Below are 23,583 nucleotides of genomic sequence, written 5' to 3' on the forward strand. Positions count from 1 at the left end.
TCTTTTTCTATAATATCCAAATTATGTCAAAGTTCTGGAGCAGGTTAATTTAACATGCTGCATCAAACGCAAATGATTCTCGCAAGGTGACTCAAGTGTGTTTTTTCCTTTCCAAGAACTCAATTCCGTGTAATGCCTACAAAGTCACATTGGCGCAGTCTGATAGACAGCCACATAATAACTTCTCTATGGCTATGTGTCATTTCTCTCTGTTCCAGCCATTTTGTTCGCTACACCTTCAGCTACAGATGTCAGAAAACCCTTACGTCTCTGGAAGTATTACTACCAAGAACTCGGTTCCAGGAGTGATCCTCGCTATAGGTAAAAAAAATAGTTTTTATTAATTAATTAATGAAAATACCAAATGAGCACATCTGACATATATACATATATATATGAACACCGCTTATTTTAGGTTTTATCATCCTTTTTTTTTTTTAAGTATACATAATAAATATATTATTTCCAGTCGCAATGTCAGGTGTGTGCTCTTCCTCAGGCTTACAAATGAGCATGTACTTCTGTATGTTTGGGCTTGTGTGCAATCAATTACTTAAATAAATTAAGTTAAGCTGTTTGCAAACATGTCTGGTGTCAATATGCATCGATGCGCTTGTCCTTCTCTCTAATGTTTACTTGTGTAAACATCACTCATGCCACTAGGACCTGGCAAATCTACAAATCCTTCAAAGCCCTTTTAAGCTTATACAGTAATGCTGCATGTGTGTTCAAATCTCATCATTACAGAATGTGAAAAAAGGCCACAGATTTCACACACAGACGTTTAGATTCAAAGATTCACGAGTCAAACATTCTACTGCTTACGATCATGACAAAGCTACAGTAACTAACTTTATACACTATATGGACAGTAGAATTTGGACAACTGACTTTTTCAGACATATGTGGATCTTCCCCAAACAGTTAACACAAAGATCTGATATACAATGTTTTTTTTAAGTGTGGTAGCATTAAATCTTCCCACAACTTATACTAGGAGACCCAAAGCTTTGGGATTAATTGGATTAATTGAATTGGAACACCTTTGAGATGAACTGGAACAATGACTGCACCCCAGGCCTTCCCAACCCACATCAGTACCTCACTTCACTAATGCCCTTGTGGTTGAATGAGCACAAATCTCCACAACACACCTCAAAATCTAGTCAAACATCTTCCCAGAAGAGTCAAGGTTTTAATAATAGCAAATGGGGACTAAATGTGGAATGAGATGTTCAAAAAGCACATATGAATTATCTTATCATGTGTCCACAAACTTTTGTCCACATAGTGTATGCACGTTTGTAAACTTGTACATTGGAATTATTTATATTTCCTCATGAAGGGCTCCTAAATTCAGGCCTTATCTCGATCACTTAACCTCTCATAATTTATAAAGATAAAGACAGGGAACACAGTTGTTGCATTATTGCATTAAGTTGCTTTTTGTACTATTCTTGCAAAAAATTCAAAAATACCAAATGGTTTAGGATCAAATGTGTTTATTTTTTCAAATATAAAAATAAAAATAAAAAACATTTTAGAAATAAAAGTATTTAGATACTAAACTCAAGTTTATATGCTGTATACAGGACATTTTTATCAATTGGAAATAGCTCTGCAACCCTGTGCTCACACTGGCACCATTTTCTCACCATGCTTCGCTCAAGCCACTGTGTCTCTAGTGGGCTTTGTGTCCTGCATGAATCATTAAAAATGAATGACATCTGACTGTATGTTGGGTCATGACCACTTTGAATGCAGGTTACCTGGAAATGTGCCCAGTGTCTCAAAAAAAAAAAAAAATTAATAGTAATATTTTATGGCTGTCAAATTTCCACTGCTTTTGAATTTTGCCTTTGCTTTTCCCCCCCTCAGGCAATATGGGCTCTGAGCTCTCTTACAATAATGTCGGAATGTTCATATCATCAGATGCTGGCAATACCTGGAGACAGGTATGTGGACTTGAAAGTGCTGATAACGTTAATTTATAGCTGCCATACAAACACTAAATAACAGCCATGAGTCGATTATTCTCTGCTATATCCTTCACTTTACTCCTTAAGACTATACTACATGCCCTTGAGATGTAGACAAATGATTGTATTTAATATTTTTACATCAGCTGATAATTTGTTTACTGAATTTACATTACCAGTAAACTACAAGGCTGCTGTTCTGCTGTTCTCATTAGTTTGCAAAACAGAAAAAGGCACATTTTATTCGAGTAGTTTGCTATTGTGCATTGACAGCAGTGGAAGGTGTACATTTTATTAAAGGAAAACGTTTATGTTGTATCTGCTCACTACAAATTCTCCAAATTGGATTATACACTACACACATACATACACACGCATACACACACACACGCACACACACACACACACACACACACACACACACACACACACACACACAGTATCTTACAAAAGTGAGTACACCCCTCGCATTTCAGGAATCATCTTTGCAAGATAACAATGGTGCTCACACAAAATATTGACACTTTGGACACAGTGTTTGACATTCACTAAGGGTATTTTACTTTTGTTGCCAGCTATTTTGACAATAATGGCTTTATGTTACTTGCGTTTAGAGAACAGTAAATCTGTACTGCTATACAAGCAGCACATTCGCTACTCTAAAATATATCCAAGTCTATAGATCAAATTTCTATAGTATTTTCCCTTAGGAAGATATACTAAAATAGTTGCTGAACAGAATTGGGATCGGCAGAGAGATGAAAAAAAGTAGGTAGGAGAACAAGGAGTTGCGGCAGCAGGTGAAGAAGGATGTGGCAAAAGCTAAGGAAAAGGCATATGAGGAGCTGTATGAGAAGTTGGACACTAAGGAAGGAGAAAAGGGTTTCTTTTCACCTTCACTTCTTCTTCACCTCCAAAACCATCCTACAGACCACCATCCGATGCTGCCTAGCTACACTGTCCCCTGCCAACACCTTACAATCTCCAATCTTCTTCAAGTTGCATCTCCTACATGGAACATAGTCCACCTGTTTGCACCTTCCTCCACTCTTACACGTCAGCCTCTGTTCCGCCTTCTTCTTAAAATAAGTGTTCACTACTGCCATTTCAATCCTTTTAGCAAAATCTACCACCATCTGCACTTCCACATTCCTCTCCTTAAGGCCATACCTACCCATCACCTCCTCATCATTGTTGTGTTGGTTTTAATTTTGCCTCTTTTGTATTAACATTTATTTATTTATATTTTTAATAAAAAAATCGTGACAGAAATACACGCTGCATTAATCACTAAATAAAATTAGTGCTGTTAAAATGAATTTGCTTAACGTGTTAACGCTTTCATTTTGACAGCCATATATATATATATATATATATATATATATATATATATATATATATATATATATATATATATATATATAAACACACACACACACACACACATACTGTTAAAACTGTTTAATTAAAAAAAATAAGAAGCTATTTTGAGCTTCAAAACTTTATATACAGAGTATTCACTGATACTATTGAGATTCATTCCCACAGTTTGAAATGGATATGAATATACATTTTGCACTTTTCTGCAGGTATTTGATGAGGAGCACAATGTTTGGTTTTTGGATAAAGCCGGAGCTCTACTTGCAGTCAAACAGCCCACAGTTCCCACAAGGCACTTCTGGTATGTGTTAAAGGGCTAATCTGCAAAAGTAACAGTCTGCCAACTGTACTCCTGATTTAAGTCAATTCTTAAGGGAAATCATGATCCTAGTAAGGGTTCATTTTTTTGAGGAGGGTTTATGTTAACGACTTGAAACTCTTTGTGTCTAATTGTGAAAAAATTTTGTGAATCTTCCCAAGAATGATGCTTAAAGGTCTTTTTCAAACAAGCAAATCCACTGTATAGTCTCTATGGAATTCCTTGCTTATCCCCTGGAATTACCACACTCTTCAAATCGGAGATCTCAAATCTCTGCTTTGGTGCCCTTTAATCCTCCGAGTTTTCTTTTTCCTTCACTCGCCTTTAATGCCCAGAGCGATAGAATTGTTGGAGTGTGCTATCTTCAATTCAGTTTCTCTTGAGCAAGCCAGGCGAGGTAGTCATCCCTGGCCAAATGTATTGAAAGCATTTGTCTCATTCCCTGCTACTATGATTTTAAGTCACGTCCCAGCCAGTAAGGGATGCATGTCAACCCGCTGTCTCCCTCCGAAGCTTTGCTAGTTTTGAAGTAGCAAAGGGACTTTGGTGTCGTTCTTCAGTAAGGTTGTTAAACCTTGTCACACATGTGCTACTCCACTGTTAGCACCTCTGAGGTGGAACTAAAAAGCTGTCAGAGTCAAAGTTTTCCGTTATTTTTTCCCCCATCAACTCTTAGCTCTTCCTCCTTCGTCTCTCACTATTGCTAAAAGAGGGCCCCTTTTGTTTTGCTTTGTCTTTATCGTCACATAGGTTTACTAAAACCTTTCATTTCTATATATTTTTTTCTTAAAAAAAAAAAAAAGTTTACCAGCTTCCTCAGGTTACAGAAATAGATTTTTTATCAGTGACATTGAACACTGTTTGTTTGCTATCTGCCTCAGTTCAGTTTTATAGTAATTGTTGATTTCTCACTTTAATTAGCACTGCAAACAATATTCACATACAAACAATAAAAAAAAACCTAGCTTGGAAAACCTGAATTGTGGAGAATAGTTTATATCAAATCAAATAAAAATATCTATTTAACATTAATTATATATAAAATATTACAGAGGAGGTTTAACCAATTAAAGTTAAATGTAATGTAGTGGCATGTTATAGCAGCTATAAGCAGAATTTCTTGCAACAGCTTCTTTTTTTCCATGTCATGCTGTTATGTTGCCAAAGTCCTCTGTTTTGAAGAGTCTTCCATGTTAGGAAACGTATTGTTAGTCTAACATTGGAGACGCCTGTTATAAATATTAAATTACAGAAAGCATAGTGTATAAAATAACACCTTTTTAAAAATCAGTGTATTATTAGCACATATGTGGAGAGTGTACCACAAATTGGTTGATACTACAGCAACAAAACCATATCTAAATATATTATTAAGTTTTAATGATTAGCAAATAGCTGTGGTATGAGAGGAATAAAACACTTTGGGATATGCTGGAAAAAAATAAATTCAAGATATAATTGTCAGGCACTAAGAACGTTCTGGAGACCGAGTGAATTCAAACAAAGGCTTTTTAATGAGAAAGCAAAACAAAAGGGCAAGGCAGAAAGCACAGAATAACACACTGAAGCTAGTAAGCTAAGCAACAACCAAACGTAGTAGTTTGGGCAGTCCTGAATGTTCGCAAGCCTAAACTGTAGAACGGACGATGAGCATGTGGATAAACAGGGTCTTTATAGCGTGGTGACTGATTTGGACCAGGAGTGGATGATTAGTAAGTTGGTGAGCTGCTTGGAGTGATTGGAGGGGTTGGCAAGGGTGTGGCTGGTGGATCCCTGACAATAATACACAACTTATCAGCACTTTTTAATGAGGATTACTTAATAGTAGTGTTTAGTAGAAAATGTTTAATCATATTACCCATGTCTATTCTAGGATCAGCTTTGATGAAGGAAGACAGTGGACACATCATATTTTCTCAGCCATGCCTCTGTTTGTGGACGGTGTTCTGGTCGAGCCAGGAATGGAAAATCAGATACTTACGTAAGTGTTCAACACTTTCACTTTTTTATTTTCTTTACACTTATTCTCTTGATCCCATTCTCGCTATTTAAAAAGCCATGACAAGGATAAAGACAAAGACCCCAAACAGCCAAAGGTTAATTATTTTCAGATTCCTTTTTTTATTCCATCCATTTTACAGATGCCTCTTTTAACTGACTGGTCCCTCAGAAGACCTGACCAACAAAACCATCTTGATTTGCTTTTAGATTTTTGTTGTTGTTCATACAACAGGGACCTTGTCTATCACAGTTTCCTTAATTCTGATTTTTAGTATTTTTTGCTCTGCTAGGTTTTTCGGACACTTCAGTGATCGCTCTGAGTGGCAGCTGATCAAAATCGACTACAAGTCCCTGTTTACCAAGCGCTGTGCTGAAGGAGACTACCAAACATGGCATTTGCACAATCAGGTAGGAAACTGTTTGGTAATACAAAATCAAGCCACTACACCAGATTTCAGAGAATCATAATCAGGATCAATGTCATTACCGTAACAGGATTCTTGTGCGGTTTGGGAAAGCATGGAAAAGTATTCAACTGGATGTTTATGAAAAGTCAAACATATGGAAATGTATGCACATTTTAAAAAGTGATTGGATATTCAAATAGAAATTGTGAATCCCCAAGACAATACTGTACTATGGTGACATGCTGCTTTTTATCATGGCTTCTTATACAGTATATTTCCATTTTAATAGTACTGTACTTGTGATTCTGTGAACTGTGCTATGGTGTTTGTCTTCCTCTGTGCACAAAGAGTCCTGTGCATTCAAGACCACCAGACATTACTAAAGCTTTTATACACACATCTTACACATCACAGATTTAGCCAGAGTCGAGTGAAACAAGATGGAGTGTAAGCACTATGTAGGTGCCTCTAGGTGCCTTTCTTTCAACCCTCTTTCTAGCTAATGTCCATTTTGTTGACAATAAACTTGATAAACTACATTACTGGAATCACTCTCAAATGTATATGAAAACCCTATTTGTTTTGTTAAGATTGGTTTGGCCTAGTAACATGACAGGGTTATACAAACTGATGATTTCTAAGCGTTTGTTAAATGGAGACAACTGGAAAGATTACATAGATGGTGCCTGCTTTTACAAAAACAGCACAGCAAGGCACAAAGATGAAGTTAGGGCAGGGGTCCTCAATCATATCCACACAGGGTTTGGTATGGCTGCAGGCTTTTATTCCTGATTTGACTTGTTCAATCAGTTCACCTTCGGGTCCCATAAAATAACAAATATGCCTCTTGGCTGTATTAAAAGCATGTACCCACATTGGTCTATTGTGGATAAGATCACAGACTTCTTGGTTGTAGTTTTTCCATTCTGCTCAACAGAACAGGACAATTTGGTTGCAACCATTTTACATATTGGGTGGGTGGACAGGTTGCCCTTTGTATTATGAATGTATATTTACCATCCACAAGCAGAGGCACTGATGGTTCATTTGTTGAACTGTAACCCTGTCTTCAATTTTAACTAATGCAGCCTTAAGGCCATGCAATTAGCATGTTGACCAATAAGGGGCGATAATACTCTTGATAGTAATACTCTTGTACAATATAGTGGGGTATACAGATTTCTCCTGTAACATAACTTTGGTCAGTCCAACCACTTACTCCTGTCTTACAAGCAACAAATAAAGTGTTTAGAAGTCATTTGGAAGAACGTGCAATGCACAATGACTGTAGAATAGGAATCCAAAATTCAGGAATGCCTTAAAATCAACAGGCTAGGCTTATTGTGTCAGGAGTTTGAATGTGCTGAGTCAGTACCTGTATTTTGTGAAACTTTGCATCACCTAATATTACCCCAAACGCTAGAAAAACTGTAATGCTATAGCCTTATGGACAGCACCACAGCAGTTGTGTAGAGGATAACGAATGATACAAGCATGTGCTCAGTAGAAGCATTAGGGCTAGTAAAAGGTTTTAAAATTTTTTTTAAATATCCAGTGATTACTTAGTTGTCATCACATTATTTGCTGTTAAGCAATGTCACACTCAAATCTTATAGTTTTTTATTTTTCGCTTAGACATTGACATTTGTAATTTGTCTCTCACTGTGGTTTCAGTGTGGTTTTAAAAGATCACCAATGTGTCCTGTCCTAAAGAAAAGAAAATCCTTTCTCCTTCCTGAATAATTGACTACCTATTGTTTTAAACTTTTTAGTCACTAATTACTTATTTATTCTTGCCAACTCCTCCTTCCATACACATTTTACACATGGCCACTCTTTCACAGCCACATACCTATGGAAAATAAATTGTGGTTTGTTACAGCTTGGCTTGTGCTGGTGTGCACAGCTGTACTGTCCACATGATTGTCATGTAAAGTACCATATAAGATACTTGTGCAGAAGACACCACTCGAATAAGCAAGGGAAGTGAAAGAGCTAAACTAGTGCCATAACCTGAAATTTAGAAAATTCAAAGCAATAGAATATAATGGTCATTTCAGCGATTGTATTGCTTTAGCTGTTCAGGAGAAATTTGTTAAATTCATAGGCTTGAACTGCACACACAAACAAGCATATTATCAACCTAAGAACCTACATAAAATCATTTTTAATACACTGTCTCTGCAGAAATTCTCACACAATGTTTGAACTTATATGACTATTTCTGAAGACTAACATTCAAGTTCCAAATCTTAATCTGGATTGGCTACCAAGCCTCCCAATGACCTTACCAAATAGACTCTTTTAATGCAGCAGAGAGGAAGCTCATAACTATCATATATTAACAATATGTAAACTATTTAAAGCAGTTATAAAGCAAAGAAAAATTAATAGAAAAAAAAAATCAATGATAAATTATAATGATCTTTTTATGCAAAATAAATATTCATGTGTTCTTGATGGTAGACTCAAAAGTAAATGATCTGAAAATATGTCTTTTCATGACCCTGTCAGGATCCAGAGTTTCTGAAGCAAGCATGTGACCTGTAGCAGAGTTCAAGCAAACATGTCAAGATGAAATGTTTGCAATATGTCTTCTAATTTATTAAGCCAAATTGCTTAAAATTGCCTAAAATTTGCACCTCTCTAGCTTCAGATAGATAGATAGATAGATAGATAGATAGATAGATAGATAGATAGATAGATAGATAGATAGATAGATAGATAGATAGATAGATATAGATTTACAGCTTCCAGCAGTATCCACAAACATAGGCAATAAGGCATAAATCTGTGCAAGTGTCTATGCAAAGTCCTGTTGACTCAAAGTGTTAATGTGCATAGTATACAGTGTGTAGTGCAGAACGGATGAGGATGTTCAGAACGGTAGCGAAAGTCAGCACCGATCCCCCCCACGATGAGTAAAATTAGAGACGCACAGCATGGGGAAGGAACAAGTTTAAATAATGCTTAAGCATTCTCTATTTCCTAACTATTAACACAAATGACCCTAAAGCACATCGAGTAAATCTATAGCCCAGGATTATTATCTAATATTTATTTTTCTGTTTTGTGTCTCAGGGTGAGCCATGTGTAATGGGCCAAAAACAGATCTTTATCAAGCGCCGCCCGGGAAACTACTGCATGATGGGAAAGGAGACGAGGATCCTATCGGCTGAGCCTTGCATTTGTAGAGCGCATGATTTTGAATGGTAAGTGAAACTGTACTGGTACATTCAATACAAACTCACTCGTTCTATTTCTTTCCATAAGAAATGAAATATTATTGCATTAATGATAGATGCTGATTGTTACTGATTGAGCTATGAAGAAGCCCATGATCTAGTTTAGGATTACTCTTGAATTTTAGCATCCAAGGGCCCCATCTAAATTTAAAGGGCCACCTCATTAGCCCAGCACAGATTTAAATCTTTTGAGCAATATTGCAACTCTGTGCCTTTTTCATATTAAATTAATCGTGCTGTTGGAGCTTAAAATTAAAAAAATTAAATTAAATTAAAATTATAGTCATATTAAAGTTAGCATTATTGCATTCCCTTTCAAGTGACAAGCCAATTAGGTTTACAACTATGACGAGTAATTAATAACCATAATATTCTCAAAACACCAGCAGTGTTGGTGATTACTATCCTTTGCGATTAAAAAACTAAAATTAATTATTCATAATAAATAAATATAAAGAAAAAAAAAGGAATAATATGGTTGTATTTGTTTAGGAATGTGCTTAATTTGATTATTTAGATAAAAATGTCTAAAAAATCACTCTTGACATTTTTTTCACAATCAATCAGTAACGATAGGTCGTTCATTTTGAACGTGTCTTTAATGAGACTCACAAGAACAAGTCTAAAAAATGATTGGGTCATTTTCTACTGGACGTGGATGAGCAAAGCATTACAAAATCTCCATAGGCTATATACGGATCGAGCAGTTTACACCTCGACTCTTCGAGTCGTTCTTTCTTTTGTCACGTGATTTCCATAAACGCTATCAAGGCAATTAAAGTATTAAAGGAACACAATGAACTTAAATGAAAAAAAGGTTAGTTTATTTGATGAACAAGATTCTAAGAATCACTAAAATGATCAGATATTCCCAATACTAATAGTTTATTTGCATATTTGTTATTATGGCTGGTGCTTTACAGACATGTTATTGTGTTGTGTAGTTTATACTAAAACTTTCCACACATTTGCACTTCATGTAGTGTCCTGCTTAGTTTCGTGTGTGTCTGTGTGGGTTATATTGTGCTAGTTTCTGTTGTTGCATGAAGCACCTGGGTCCTAAGGGGACATTATTTAGTTTTATTGGATACTGTACTGTATATAAATGAAATGACAATAAAAGCTACTCGATTTTGGATCAAATATTTAAACAAACAAACAAATAAATAATATGGTTACTACAGTACAATTAATGTCTATTACAATCTCAATCTTTGCAGTATCCATTTACATTTATGGCGTTTGAAAAAAGCCTTTATGCAGAGCGACTTAGCAGCTGAGGGTTAAGGGTCTTGCTTAAGGGCCCAGCAAGGGCAGCTTAGTGGTGCTGTGACCTTCCAACTTGTGACCTTCCAATGCAGAGTCCAATGCCTTAACCACTGACCTACAACCTCCATATAAAAAGTTCTATAACAATGTAGTGACTCTACATTTTGAATCAATTCAATCAGTGTTTGTCAGTGTTTGGTCTCTGAAGATTTCTTTTTTTTGCACCCAAGAACCCCATCTAGAATGATAGAAATCTAAAGGACCCCCTCATTATATCAAGTATTGAATGTTGTGAACAATAGGGCACCTTGGTACCTTTTTTCACATAAAATTAATCGAGCTGTTGGAGCTGCTTATTCTATTTTAACCAGTTCTACCAATAGCACAAACAAGGACGGGAAATAAAGAAAGCGCAAATTTAAAAAAGTGTAAAAACCGCGTAACGTGCTTTGATTTCCATACAGCGTCACGTTCAATGTCACTGTCTGTTCTGGACAGGAAAGAACATTTCAGTGCGCTGCGCGTTTGTGTGATGCGAGCTGGCAACATCTGTGACAACGTGCGAAGATGAGCCACCGCGCAGATTTAATTTCTATGCAAATTTCATGCTGTTGTGATGTTTTTTATTTATTTTTTTTATCTAGAAAAGACAGACATTTTTAATATTAATTCCATCTGAACAAGGTCAAACCGCAGAGGTTTAATGCGGATCCATTAATTTCCCACAAAGTATGTTTGACTAGACTGAGAGGGTTTATCAATACACTCCTGCCGTTTTATGATTTCGGTCTACGGTGGAGAAGTAAACCAAAGTTGTGGGCATTTCTAATTATAATGGAGCAAACTTTTAATTAACTTTCAAATAGATAAAAGGCAATCAGCGAAACATTAAGGGCCGTAATTATTGCTACCGGATACAACACAGTTGGGACTTCCTGTCTAACAGAAAAGATATAATGAGCCTATGGCTGATATTGTACAAGTTCTAATAAATATGCATTTTTGCTCAGATTTGTGTTGAATAAAAATGACTAGGAATCACAGGAGTTTTACTTTCACTTCATTATCAGCTGAAAGAATACTAATTGCAAAATTGTTTTGTTAGTACAGATATTAGCATTGTGTCAAAAAAAAGCAGAAGAGAAATTAACATCTTTTTAAATTGCAATCTTTAAATTGTGTCTTGCATTGTAGTTGTAATTTGTCATGATCCCAGGTTTTCTATATGTTGTCTGCTTTAATGTTGGGTTGTGGGTTGCTGTGTTGTGTTTTTTCTGCAATGTACAGTGATAGAATAATGAGTTGTCTAGGTTGTGCATTGCAGTGTTGAGTCATTTTTGTGTTTATGATGCTGTTTTCACCAAGTTGTGTTTAGTAGAAGGTTTTGTGTGTTGCTGTGTTGTGTGTTTTTTTGCAATATACGTTAGAGTAATCCCCCCAAATTTGTTTGGCTGATTTTTCCAGTCTCTCGCAGATAGACCAAAAAAACTTATAGGAAATTGTTTAATGTTGAACTAATGAAAATTATTTATAATTATTATAATTTAATTATTTATTTTGGGGTGGCGTCCGTTTTCCGTTTATCGCAGGTGGTTTTGGAACGTAACTACCGCGATAAACTGGATATTACTGTATTTAGAATCTGGTGCGGCCTCTAGGTGGCGTGTTGCAGTGTTGAGTTATTTATTTATTTATTTTTGTTTATAATGTCACATCTTATTTGAGTTTGAAAGCCGTAGTCGTGTGTTGCTGTTTGTAAGTTATTTCTGTTTATTATGATGCTACTTTGTTTTGTGTGTTTCAGTGTTGAGGCTGTGTGTTGCCTTGTGTTTTTTCTATATTATACAGTTAGAATAGTGAGTTTTCTTTAGGTTGTTAGGTTATTTTCTCTTTGTTATATGATCAAGGTTCTGAGTGGCAGTGTTTAGTTAGTTCAGGGTTGTGTTAATATTTTTGTCTTTAAGGTATCTCAACTTTTATTTGATGCAGTGTCTCTCTGTTGCATAGTCTATGTCTGTATTTGCTAGCTTACCAATAAGTATTTTTCACATTAACTTTATCATAACCAGTACTGAAAAGCAACATCTCAGCTGCCGCTTTGAATCTAATTTCAGTACTTATTATTTAAGGTTAGTTTTTTTAGTCAATGCCACCATACATATGTGCAGACATACAGAGGAATCGAAATATCATTTGTCTTCTTTCTTATCACATGTATACATTGTCATTACAATAAATAACCTCATACAAGAATATGTTTATAATCACTTTTGTTGACTAGCACAATCAGTATGTACCAGTTGCTTTTCTTCAATATGTTGCTATTTTTTGACAAATCTAGTTTGACAAATCTGCGGAAAACTGTATTTTCCAAGTATGCACCTTGGTCATAAAATAATTAGCAAAAAGAATGTGGTAAAGAGGGGCATGTAAGATGAACCATTGCCATAGTCTGGGGTCTGAGGTATGTAATGTACTCTGTACATTGCTGCATTTATCATTCCCTTGATCCTGACTGGTCTCCCAGTTCTTGCCGCTGAAAGACATCCCCACAGCATTATGCTGCCACCACCATGCTTCACTGTAAGGATGGTATTGGCGAGGTGATGAGCGGTGCATGGTTACCTCCTGATATGACGTTTGGCATTTACACTAAAGAGTTCAAGATTTATTTCTCATGGTCCGAGAGTCCTTAAGGTGCGCTCTGTGATACAGAAGCCGAGGAGCTTACGGAGGTTGTGAGCAGAAAGTACTTTCATCTCGTAAATTAGATTTCTGACACCCGTGAAACAAACTCCGTGTCGGGGTCTTCCCTTTTTTATCCAAGGTGTCCAGGTCATTGTTTAAGCCTTTTTTGGCCCGCCCCTTCATCCCCCCAGTTGTATTCCCAAATTATTAGGGCGAAAAGAACATGGTTATGAGGTGATGCTGCGGGTTGAAGAGACACTTGCCACCTATCTCTCTCCCGGAATCGCCTCCTCCCTTAAGACCCCAACATTACCCATAAAGCACGTACGCAATACATCAGTGCTCCTGGGTAAAGCCTATGCTTCGGCAGGTCATGCTGCTGCGTCCCTGCACACCATGGCAGTGTTGCAGACATATCAGGCTGACCTGCTGCATGAGATGGTAGGTGCCCTGGGCAGCCATTTTGATAAGCTTTGCGGTACAGCAGATCTGGCTCTCAGGGCCACTCCATAAGCTCGGTGGTCGAAAGGTTTCAGGAGAATAAGAAACAGGTGGCAGCATTTCAGTGGTACCTCCCATGCCGCTCACATTGGGCTGCTCGCCGGGCGCAGCCCTAACCGCAACCCGCCACCTCCCACTGGGAGGTGCAGAAACACATCGTCGTTACTCGCTTTCCCCGTGTGAGGGATCCTGCGCAGTGCTCGGACAGATCTAAGGACTGTCATCTTCAACAGGAAGGCTTAGATGAAAAAGGGGCGCTCCGCACTGCTCTTCTCCCTCAGGGACCTGGTCCATTAACCCAGCGAGCTCTCCTTGGTCTTTACCTGACATCCTTGTCGTCCAGGAGATCTGGACACCCCTATCTGTCCTATCTGACCCTCAAGCAGGTTGTGCTGCAAATCAGATCCGAGGACTAGTCATGTTTCATGTTTTCATTCTACCTTCTCACAGGAAGTTCCTGAGGTTCGCTTTCGGGGCCGAAGCTTACCAATACCGGGTTCTTCCGTTTGGCCCTGCCCTTTCACCCCATATCTTCACAACATGTGTGAATGCAGCTCTGGTTTCCCTGAGGTCTCAGGGCATCCGCATCTTCAACTACATCAGCGATTGTTTGATCCTAGCTCATTTAGAGCAGTTGGTGGTCCGGCATCGAAATCGCCCACATGAAGGCAGTGGGGTTTCGACGGAACGCTGGGAAGAGTGTGCTTTCTCCAATACAGACAACCACCTATCTCTGTGTCATATGGGATTCGACTACTTTGTGCGCGCAGCGCAGCACTTTGTGTCATTGCAGCACATTGTGGCAGCACATTGTGGCATTCCTTACGGCCATCAGGAAGGTCAGAGAAGGGCAGTCTTTCACTGTCAAGCAGTTCCAGAAACTGCTAGGGCTTATGGCAGCTCCACCCATCCAGGTCATGCGGTGATGCCTACATGCCTTAGATGTTTGGAGAGATCCCCAGTTCCTATCTCTAGGCCCCGTGCTGGGAGTCCATGGTTGTCGCTTAACCCTAACGACGGACCGTGCTTCTAGCACTAAAGCATTTCCTCTCAGACCTCGGAGGTCACCACGTGTTGGTCCGTACGGAAAATACTGCGGTGGTCTCCTACATTAACCATCAGGGAGGTCTGCGTTCGCGCCCCCTGTGCAGGCAGGCGCACCAAATCCTCCTTTGGGCCCAGTGGAAACTCCTCTCTTTGAGAGCAGTGTCCTCTCTGGTTCCCCCATTGCTCCTCCAGCCCGACTGGCGCTGGGCGCCTTGGGTTAGGCGTGGCTGGGGCTGCGTTTGTATGCCTTTCCCCCTGATGTGCTGCTTCCACGAGTTCTGGAGAGAGTTTGCTGGGAGTCTGTCTTCTCCTGGTAGCTCCAAGATGGTCAAGCAAACCATGGTTCGCGGACCTGGTAGCTCTTCTCGAGCATGCTGGATGGGAGATTCCTTTGAGGAAGGATCCCCTTTCCCAGCTCGGGGGTGCCATATTTCACCCCCATCCGGAGCTGTGGAGGCTGTGGCTTGTGACCCCATGCCAGAGCTCCCTCCACGAGGAGGTCGTATGCCGCCAGGTGGCGTCTGTTCTGCTCGTGGTGTGAAGACCACCAGCTGGATCCAGTTCACTGCCAGGTCTGTTCAGTGCTGGATTTCCTCCAGGGACAGGTCACCAAGTTGTTGGCTTCATCCACAATAAAAATGGTTTGTGCTCTGACATGTACTGTTAACTGTGTGTGCATTTTCCAAATCATGTCCAATCAACTAAATTTACCACAGATGGACTTATGTACATGTACATACTTATGTACATGTGAATTTTGAGCAATATAATGAATGTAATACATTTTGGATAAGGTTGTAACATAAAATGTTGAAAACGTGAAGCACTGTGAATACTTTCCAGATGCAACGTATCTCATACAGTGAAAATCGATGCCAATAATAAAGTGAGAAAACCATTGAACACAGTTTACTGGTCTCATTTCATTGCAGCCACAGCTGTACCACCCCCATACATCATCTTTAGCATGCATTTTTAAATGCTTTTTCCATGCATTTCCTTCCTGGGTACTTGAAATATAAATACAAATTGTGTTTTAGAGCAAATTCTATGGGAAAGTAAAAGCAAAAGTATAATTGATTCATGAAAAAGCTTAACAACAGTTTTGAGTTGCTTTGGCTGACCTTTCCTCACAATGTGAAGCTTTTCTTGAAAAATCCACCTGCTGAATGTAAGTGTATCTGTGACCAAATCAATTTCTTCTCCTCTGTAAGCCATTGTGAAATGAAAAAAAAAAGGCTATTAAACCCACACAAGTATATTTAGGCACTTTGCTACAGTTAAGGGTTGAGTTCTCTGACTTTTCAATCAAAGGATGTACTGACATTATTGGACGCATTCTAGAGGGCCTTAGAGTCAGCAAGTCGAAATCTGATTGGTTTAAGCAACAGTTTTCATCAGCATGGATTGCAAGCTAATTTACACCTGCAGTTATTCACTATGTAGGCTCAAGGGAGACATATACCTTTGAACTTGGCAACTCATGATGTAATGACTGAAATCTGCTTGGATAAAAAAACTATAATGGAAACATACACTTTGGTGCGCTGCTGCAAGGAGGAGAAAAAGCTATGAAATGAAGTCAGTAGACTACTGGAAAAAATGTTCAATAAATATTTATGTACAAAAATATATTACAAAATAAGACAGAGATTATGGTAGAGTTTAGACCAGGAGAGAAAACCATGCTGGCCCTGATGGCCTGCCACTGCTGTATTGGTATATGCTGTGGTGTTTCATTATTTCTGGGTTGTGTGTTGCCATGTTTTAATGAGCAATAGATTATTTGGGTCACTGTGTTTTGTTGATAAATAATTTGTGGTTATTTATTTATACATTGTGACTTGTAGTAATAGTTACTTTTGACTTGTGTTGCAATTTATATATTTCTAGATTTTCTGTCTCTGTGTTGCAGTGTTTAGTTGTCATGTTCAGTTTTTAAGCATCTTGTATTGCATTACAATCCTCTCAATATCTGTCAGTGATGTTGATTTGCTCTGACTCTGTCTGTGTGACTGTGTGTGTCTGTTAGTGATTATGGCTATGAGCGAAGAGTAGATGGTAACTGTCTGCCTGCATTCTGGTACAATCCCTTCACCATATCACGGAGCTGCAGTCAGGGCCAGAACTACTTTAACAGCACAGGGTGAGTCTCTCTTTCTCTCAGTCTTTCTGTGAGTTCTTTTCTCTTTCTCTCTCTTTCTCTCTTTCCCCCCACACCCACTCATGTAGAAATATTATACCAGTATAACCCTAATGACATCCCAATCAGATGTCCTCATTATGCTAAACCATCATTTCTGCATACAACTAATAGAGACATGAATATTAAAATACTGATAATGTCATTATATTCCCTGTCAGTTATCGCAAAGTAGCAGCGAACAACTGCACCAAAGGAGTTAAAGACATGTACACAGCCAGGAAACAGCAGTGTCCCAATCGACCCCCTCGAGGACTGCACCTGGCAACCCATGACAACACCCTCAAAGCAAATATGGGCACCAATGTCACCTTTATAGTACAACTGGAAGAGGTATGTAGAGGAAAACAAATGTAATGCACTCATTTACTTAAAATAGAGTTAATGAAGTGGTGTGATTCAGTACAAACAAAGATTCTATTGGAAAATATACATTAAGTAGTAATAATAGTGATGATTTCAAGTCGCACTGGAGTTTCCAACTATATTCTACCTGAAATGTGTTTTCACAATTCTTTATTTCTTTATTTTTTTTTTGTCATGGAAGGATGATACATCTGATATAATCCACTTTGTTAACAGATTAAACAGTGTGATGGCAGTGACATTAAAACACAGTAACAGCATTTTTTATTGACTGAAGTTTGATTGTTTGTACATTATCGCCAGTCCATAACCCCAGAGCTCAACTGCACTGAACATCTATAGGATACACAAGGATATGCCATCTGTGCAACAGCCTGTCTAGAATAGGTAAAAATTCCCTCAGCCAGCCCTCAGCTAGTGATAAACCTTATGAAAGCCTTAATAACTAATACTATTACATAAGTTACAAGTACAATTTATAAGTCCATACCTGTGGTATTGGAATGGGTACATATGGTTGTGAAGATCAGGTGTCCAGATATGTTTGCCTGTAGTATTGTAAAGTGCACATACTCATTAAACTATTTAATTAGTCCTTGTATTCTGTTGATTAAAATGCTTAAGAGGCCATTCATATCAGGACAGAAATATTTTGTTATAGGGTAATGATGACCAGATGGAAGAACTCTGCATTGGTTTAGAGTTACCCTTCCCTCTAAGGCAGAGGTGCCCAAACCTTTTCTTTTATATGGTAAAACATTTTATATTTAAAGCCAGTGGGCTTTATTAAGAAACATGAAGCTGGTCTGCAGCAGACCTAATATTATCTAAGTAAGGGTCCGTTCGTTTGCTTCTCAGGTTACACTTGGTCAAGTTCATCATATAAGGCACACCCCTAGTTTGGGCATCTCTGCTCTAAAGGGAAAAGTTGACTCAATTACAGGCGATGAATTGAACATTTGTGGTGACATATAAACTGTGTATGCACTGTATTTAAACAAAGTGCATAACGATGTGTTTGAGGGCTTTAATTAGAGCACTAATAAAGTTTTATTTAAAAAATACTTTTAATTTTAACTGCTGCATCGATATTTACAGTCCATGGCATTAAGTTATTCATTACATCTTTACATCGTAAGTGAGTCAATTACAGTTTATTATTATAGCTTAAAAAGGCATTAAAGTTGACAAAATCACTTACATATGCATGTAATTAAGAGGCTTCATAGAAAGCTTTTCACATTTATTCGCTGATTTGTTTTAATCGCTTTGCCCTTGTGGCAAAACCACATCTCATAGAATAATTTATTCTGGTGACACTGTATAAACCATATTACAGTTTAAATCAGGTTAAGGGATTTCTTTAAAACCTTCCCCCATGAAGCCTTAAGCCGGATATCAGACGTTGGGTATTTGCTATAGTGCATGTGCGTGCACACACACACACACACACACACACACACACACACACACACACACACACACACACACAGGTAAACTCAGGTGGCAAGTAAGTGCATCTCTCAGGGGGTCTGGCTGCAGCATAGATGCTGCATTACAGCTGTGATGAGCTGAGGAAACAAGGGCTTATTCCCATCATTAAGGTAGAAGGAGGGAGGGGGTGGAGGAGAGTCAATGAGAGAAACAGAGGAAATGCTAGGAATTATAACATTTCAGCACACAGTGACACAGAATCCTCCCGCCGAATTGAACTTTAATTTATATTCATGAAGCATGATGGCAGGAGTTCTGGAGACGTAGAGCGGCCCTAAATATTTCATGTTTGCTAGGTGCAACACATGCAAATGAAAGCCCTGAAACAATTTTAACAAAGCAGGAGATTTATATATTTAGATTTTTTTTGCCAGACAGAAACTTCCAGAACATCAGTACTCTGTCTAGAGTATGGAAAATATTTATCTAGGTAATCTTGAAGCTTTGATAAGTTCAGTTAGCAAAGCCAGTTGGTGTGGTGCAGCGACATTTAGTAGCAGGTCATGAAGTTCAGGGGGAAGTTGAACTTCCAGCCAAGCCAGAACATGGGTAGTGAACTATACTGTAGTCTAAATGCCAAATGCCAACTTTCTTTTTGTATCTCTGTATCATACACACACAACAATGCTCTGACATTTATTCATAGGTTTTGTTGTGGCTAGACTCCATTTCCAGTTCTTTCAGTGTAAACAAAGACGTCTCGAAACGTAACATTTAAAGTTTAAATTAAGTGCAAACATATTTTACCCCATTTTTTATGGGCTTTAAAGTAAACATTGTAAATATTGAATTTTAGAATTTTAAAATGTCCTAAAGTGTAGTACGCACTGCATCTGAAACACGAGGTACAATCAACCAGAGGTGGCAAAAGTACACACATTCTTCACTTAAGTAGAAGTTCAGATGTTTTGAAATACTCTGGTAAAAGTACTGACTATACTTTTTTTTTAATCAAGTAAAGAAGTCTGGTCTCTGACATGTACTTAAGTAAAAAAAATAGTCATTACCACTACCTGTATTAGTGTCAGGCTGGTAACTGGACCTCACGTCATATTAATATTCAGGCTGTCAATCAAATAAAATATTACATCGTGATTAATCGCATGATTGTCATGAGTTAAACATGCTCCTGAGGTTCCAATGACCACTGTTTCTGCTACTTTTCTCGGATCTGCCTGTTTCATTCTGGCCTGGATGGTGTTTTCTTCGATTGGAGGCCACTCTTTGCAGCTTTGGATGGTTTCACATCAACGTCCTGGGGGTCTATAAAATTACAGAATAAGAACAGAAGCTTTGAGGGTGGATTTGGACTGTAGTAAATGTCAACAGTTTGCTACACTGACTCAGGACTATAGTTTGCATTTGATCAACACTGCACACCTCAACATCTTTTAACTGTAATAAATGGACATTCGGTGCCACCCAGATGAGGATGGGTTCCCTCTTTAGTCTGATTCCTCTCAAGTTTTCCTCCTTATTCCCTGTCAGGGAGTTTTTTTCCCTGCCACAGTTGCCACTGGCTCGCTCATTAGAGACAAACTTACTTACTTGAGAATGAATAAAATTTGTTCTTTAAATCACCACATTATCTGTGTGAAGCTGCTTTAAGACAATGTTCATTGTTAAAATCGCTATACAAAAAAAAAAATATTAATATTGAATTAAAGTTAACTCACGATTAATCGCAACTTAATTGCACATTTTAATCTGTTCTAAATGTACCTTAAATTAATACTTTTCACGTTTTTAATACTCTAATCAACATAGGCATGGACAAATATGGATTTTATGCAAATGTATGTGTATTATTAGTGAAACCAGACTTAATATAGAGCATGTTATTGTAACCCCCCCTTATGGTTACGAGTGTATAGGGTCTTGGCGCACAGGAGCCTGTGGTCCCAGCTGATAGATTGAGAATTATGCTGGCCTTTCACCTATAGTTCCTTTTCCCAAAATACAATAAAATAAAACAGTAGAAATGTCTATGCCGGTGCCTCCAAAATGTAATAATTACAGTTGATCAGTATGTTCTCAATAAATCCCGAAACATTTATCCTGGATTATAAACAAAATTAAGATATTTATTATTCTAAACCAATCTGCAGTGAAACAAAATAATAACAGTAAATTAAAGAAATATTAAATTAGACTCAGACAGGGATTTAAATATATCAGCAATAAAACAGAAATAAATCAGCCTGTCAGTTCCTTTGGACGATATTTTATACAGATGTGGCAATAAACTGAAATAGACAGTCAATGACTATTGAAACCAATAACCCAGTAGTCAGTTCAAAAGGAAAACAACATGTAGAAACACAAATATAGAAATACCCGGGTATGTAATTAGTTGGGGCCCTTAGCGTTGGTGCACGTTTGAGAAAAAGGCATCCATTCAGCTACAAACAGGTGCTTTCAGAATAAGTTTTTCAGCTTCCAAGTTACTCACGAAAACAAACGATTCTCATTCAGTAAAACAGGGTTTTCTCTGGTTGTATTCCTTCCTGCTGCAAGGTCATCCACGACGAGAACAAAACAATACCGGAAAAAATTGTAGGCGATCGCAACTCCACTGGCACGCAAAAGTCCGCAGGATAACACCTGACTGAAATCCGTCTAGTTTCGCTCGTCGGCCGAGTCCCGAACTCTCTCCCGATCTGCTGTTGGGCGACGATCACTTTGGTCGTCGGATTTCAGAACAAATCGAAAATGATACTCGTTATACCCGGGCTGAACGAACTTAATCCAAATGTCTAGATATTAATACTTTCTGAGAAAACATCCCGCACCGCCATTTTTCTGTCTCTCTCCTTCTTTTTTTTCCCGCGTTCCTCCACCAAAATCCAGTCCACCTCCGAAACCTGATTGGACAAACAGTCTGTCCCTCATACTATTTTTCATGCCCCATCAAGACAATATATTCTTACAGTATTACAATAAGACAATTTTTCATTAAATGGGTTTAAATATAAAATGAAATGAAATATATACATTGCCCTAAATCCATAGTATGTTACATTATTTTAAATGTTTTAAAGTAATTGTGGTGTTTTAAATTACGTAAATCATCAGGACATCAAACGCAACCTTTGCTTTGTTTCCACATGGACAGTTAATAAGGTGATACCGGAGAAACTCTACCTCTTCTAGCTTTCATTCAGATTATATAATCAGAGAATCTTTAGAATTTTGTTTTTAAATATACATTTTAAGCTTTCTATTAATATATTTATTATGTCTGTGAGGCATAAGTATTCACTAAAATTCAAGTTGTGAGGAGAGATGAAAAAGACAACAGGGAGCGCCTCCTGACTGTTTTCTTTATTTTATAAAAGAACAGCGCTTTGTTATTTGTGTGTATACAAATAAAAGTAGACCCAATGATTTCAATGATGTATTGTTCTTATCTGTACGATGAAAAAAGAGAGTAATTTAGGTTCGTTTTTGCGTTATGACAAAAAAATGTCACGAAAAACGCGCCAGTGCAAAATTGGTTAATTTTGGGCGGATTTTTGTGCTTGATTTGAAACTTGCCGCATCAGTAAAAATAATGTTTAATGATTACAAATAATTTTTCGGTGGAAATTATAATTTTTTATTTTATATCTGAGTAAAGAACAGATGTCGTGAATACATGTATGTTGCGCTGAAGGATTTCTTCTGTTTTATATTTATTTATATTTATTAATAAAAATGGTTAAAAAATAAAATGCATTAAACCAAAACTTTCTTTCGGCTTCTCCCGTTAGGGGTCGCCACAGCGGATCATCCGCATGTTTGATTTGGCACATGTTTTTATGCTGGATGCCCTTCCTAAAGCAACCCTCCCCATTTATCCGTGCTTGGGACCGGAACTAAGAGTAGCTGGGGTTGGTTCCCTGATCAGGGATCGAACCGGGGCCGCAGCGGTGAAAGCGCCACATCCTAACCACTAAACCACCAGGGGACCTAACAATAAAATGCATTAATTGCGCATTAATAAAATCAATGCCTGTGAAATTAATTTGCGTTAACTCGTAAATTTTGACAGCCCTAATTAGTATATCAATACGAAAAAGTTTACATTTTGTTACCTAAAGGATGTATCCAGGCTAAACATCAACCATATAGAACACACGCAAAGAAAAGATGATGATGTTCTTAGTCATGTTTACATCATGTTTAAAATTAGACTTCTTGTTGGCTTCTTACTCTTTCACTGTTAACTTCATAAACTACTAATTTGTGGTGTGTGAGAGCCAGGAAATGATACACCAGTGGTAAACTATAGAGGCTGTGCATAGACAGGAAATAGGATGATGGGCTGAAAACAGCAAGTAATGAGAAAAAAAATACAGTGGAATCCGCTTATCTCGCCCTCGGTTATCTCGACAACCCTATTAAGTCGATGTTTTTGAAGTGGAACCGCCTAATTCTCGCTTTTTCTAAGCATTTTTTATCGGTTATATCGCCGAACCCTGATATCTCAAGCACAAGGGGGGAAAAGATTTGCCATTTAACGTCGGTTATCTCGGTGCAGCCGCAGAAGAACTCGCGGAAGTGGCAGAAAAATCAAGGCTTACAGCTGCTACAGGTGTTGTATTGTATACTGGTGAATCTCTGCTGTTAGTTAGTGCACATATGCCTTTTGTTGTTAAATGTTATGCGATGAACGGGAGGCGAAAGCCGCGATTGGCGGCGC

The 23,583-nt window shown here is 38.0% G+C and overlaps 1 protein-coding gene across 1 annotated transcript in view; it reads left to right on the forward strand.

Annotated features, from left to right (window-relative positions):
- sorcs3 (sortilin related VPS10 domain containing receptor 3) overlaps positions 1-23,583 on the forward strand; it is a 235,965-nt gene that overhangs the window by 186,451 nt on the left and 25,931 nt on the right. Inside the window, exons 11-18 of the mRNA XM_046837847.1 lie at positions 219-321; positions 1,879-1,955; positions 3,569-3,660; positions 5,552-5,659; positions 5,970-6,087; positions 9,168-9,298; positions 16,869-16,982; positions 17,201-17,372. Of these exons, the coding sequence (XP_046693803.1) occupies positions 219-321; positions 1,879-1,955; positions 3,569-3,660; positions 5,552-5,659; positions 5,970-6,087; positions 9,168-9,298; positions 16,869-16,982; positions 17,201-17,372 (915 nt within the window). The remainder of the gene's footprint in view (positions 1-218; positions 322-1,878; positions 1,956-3,568; positions 3,661-5,551; positions 5,660-5,969; positions 6,088-9,167; positions 9,299-16,868; positions 16,983-17,200; positions 17,373-23,583) is intronic.

This window comes from Silurus meridionalis, chromosome 24, assembly GCF_014805685.1.
Source record: "Silurus meridionalis isolate SWU-2019-XX chromosome 24, ASM1480568v1, whole genome shotgun sequence".
In the NCBI taxonomy this organism is placed as follows: Eukaryota; Metazoa; Chordata; class Actinopteri; order Siluriformes; family Siluridae; genus Silurus; species Silurus meridionalis.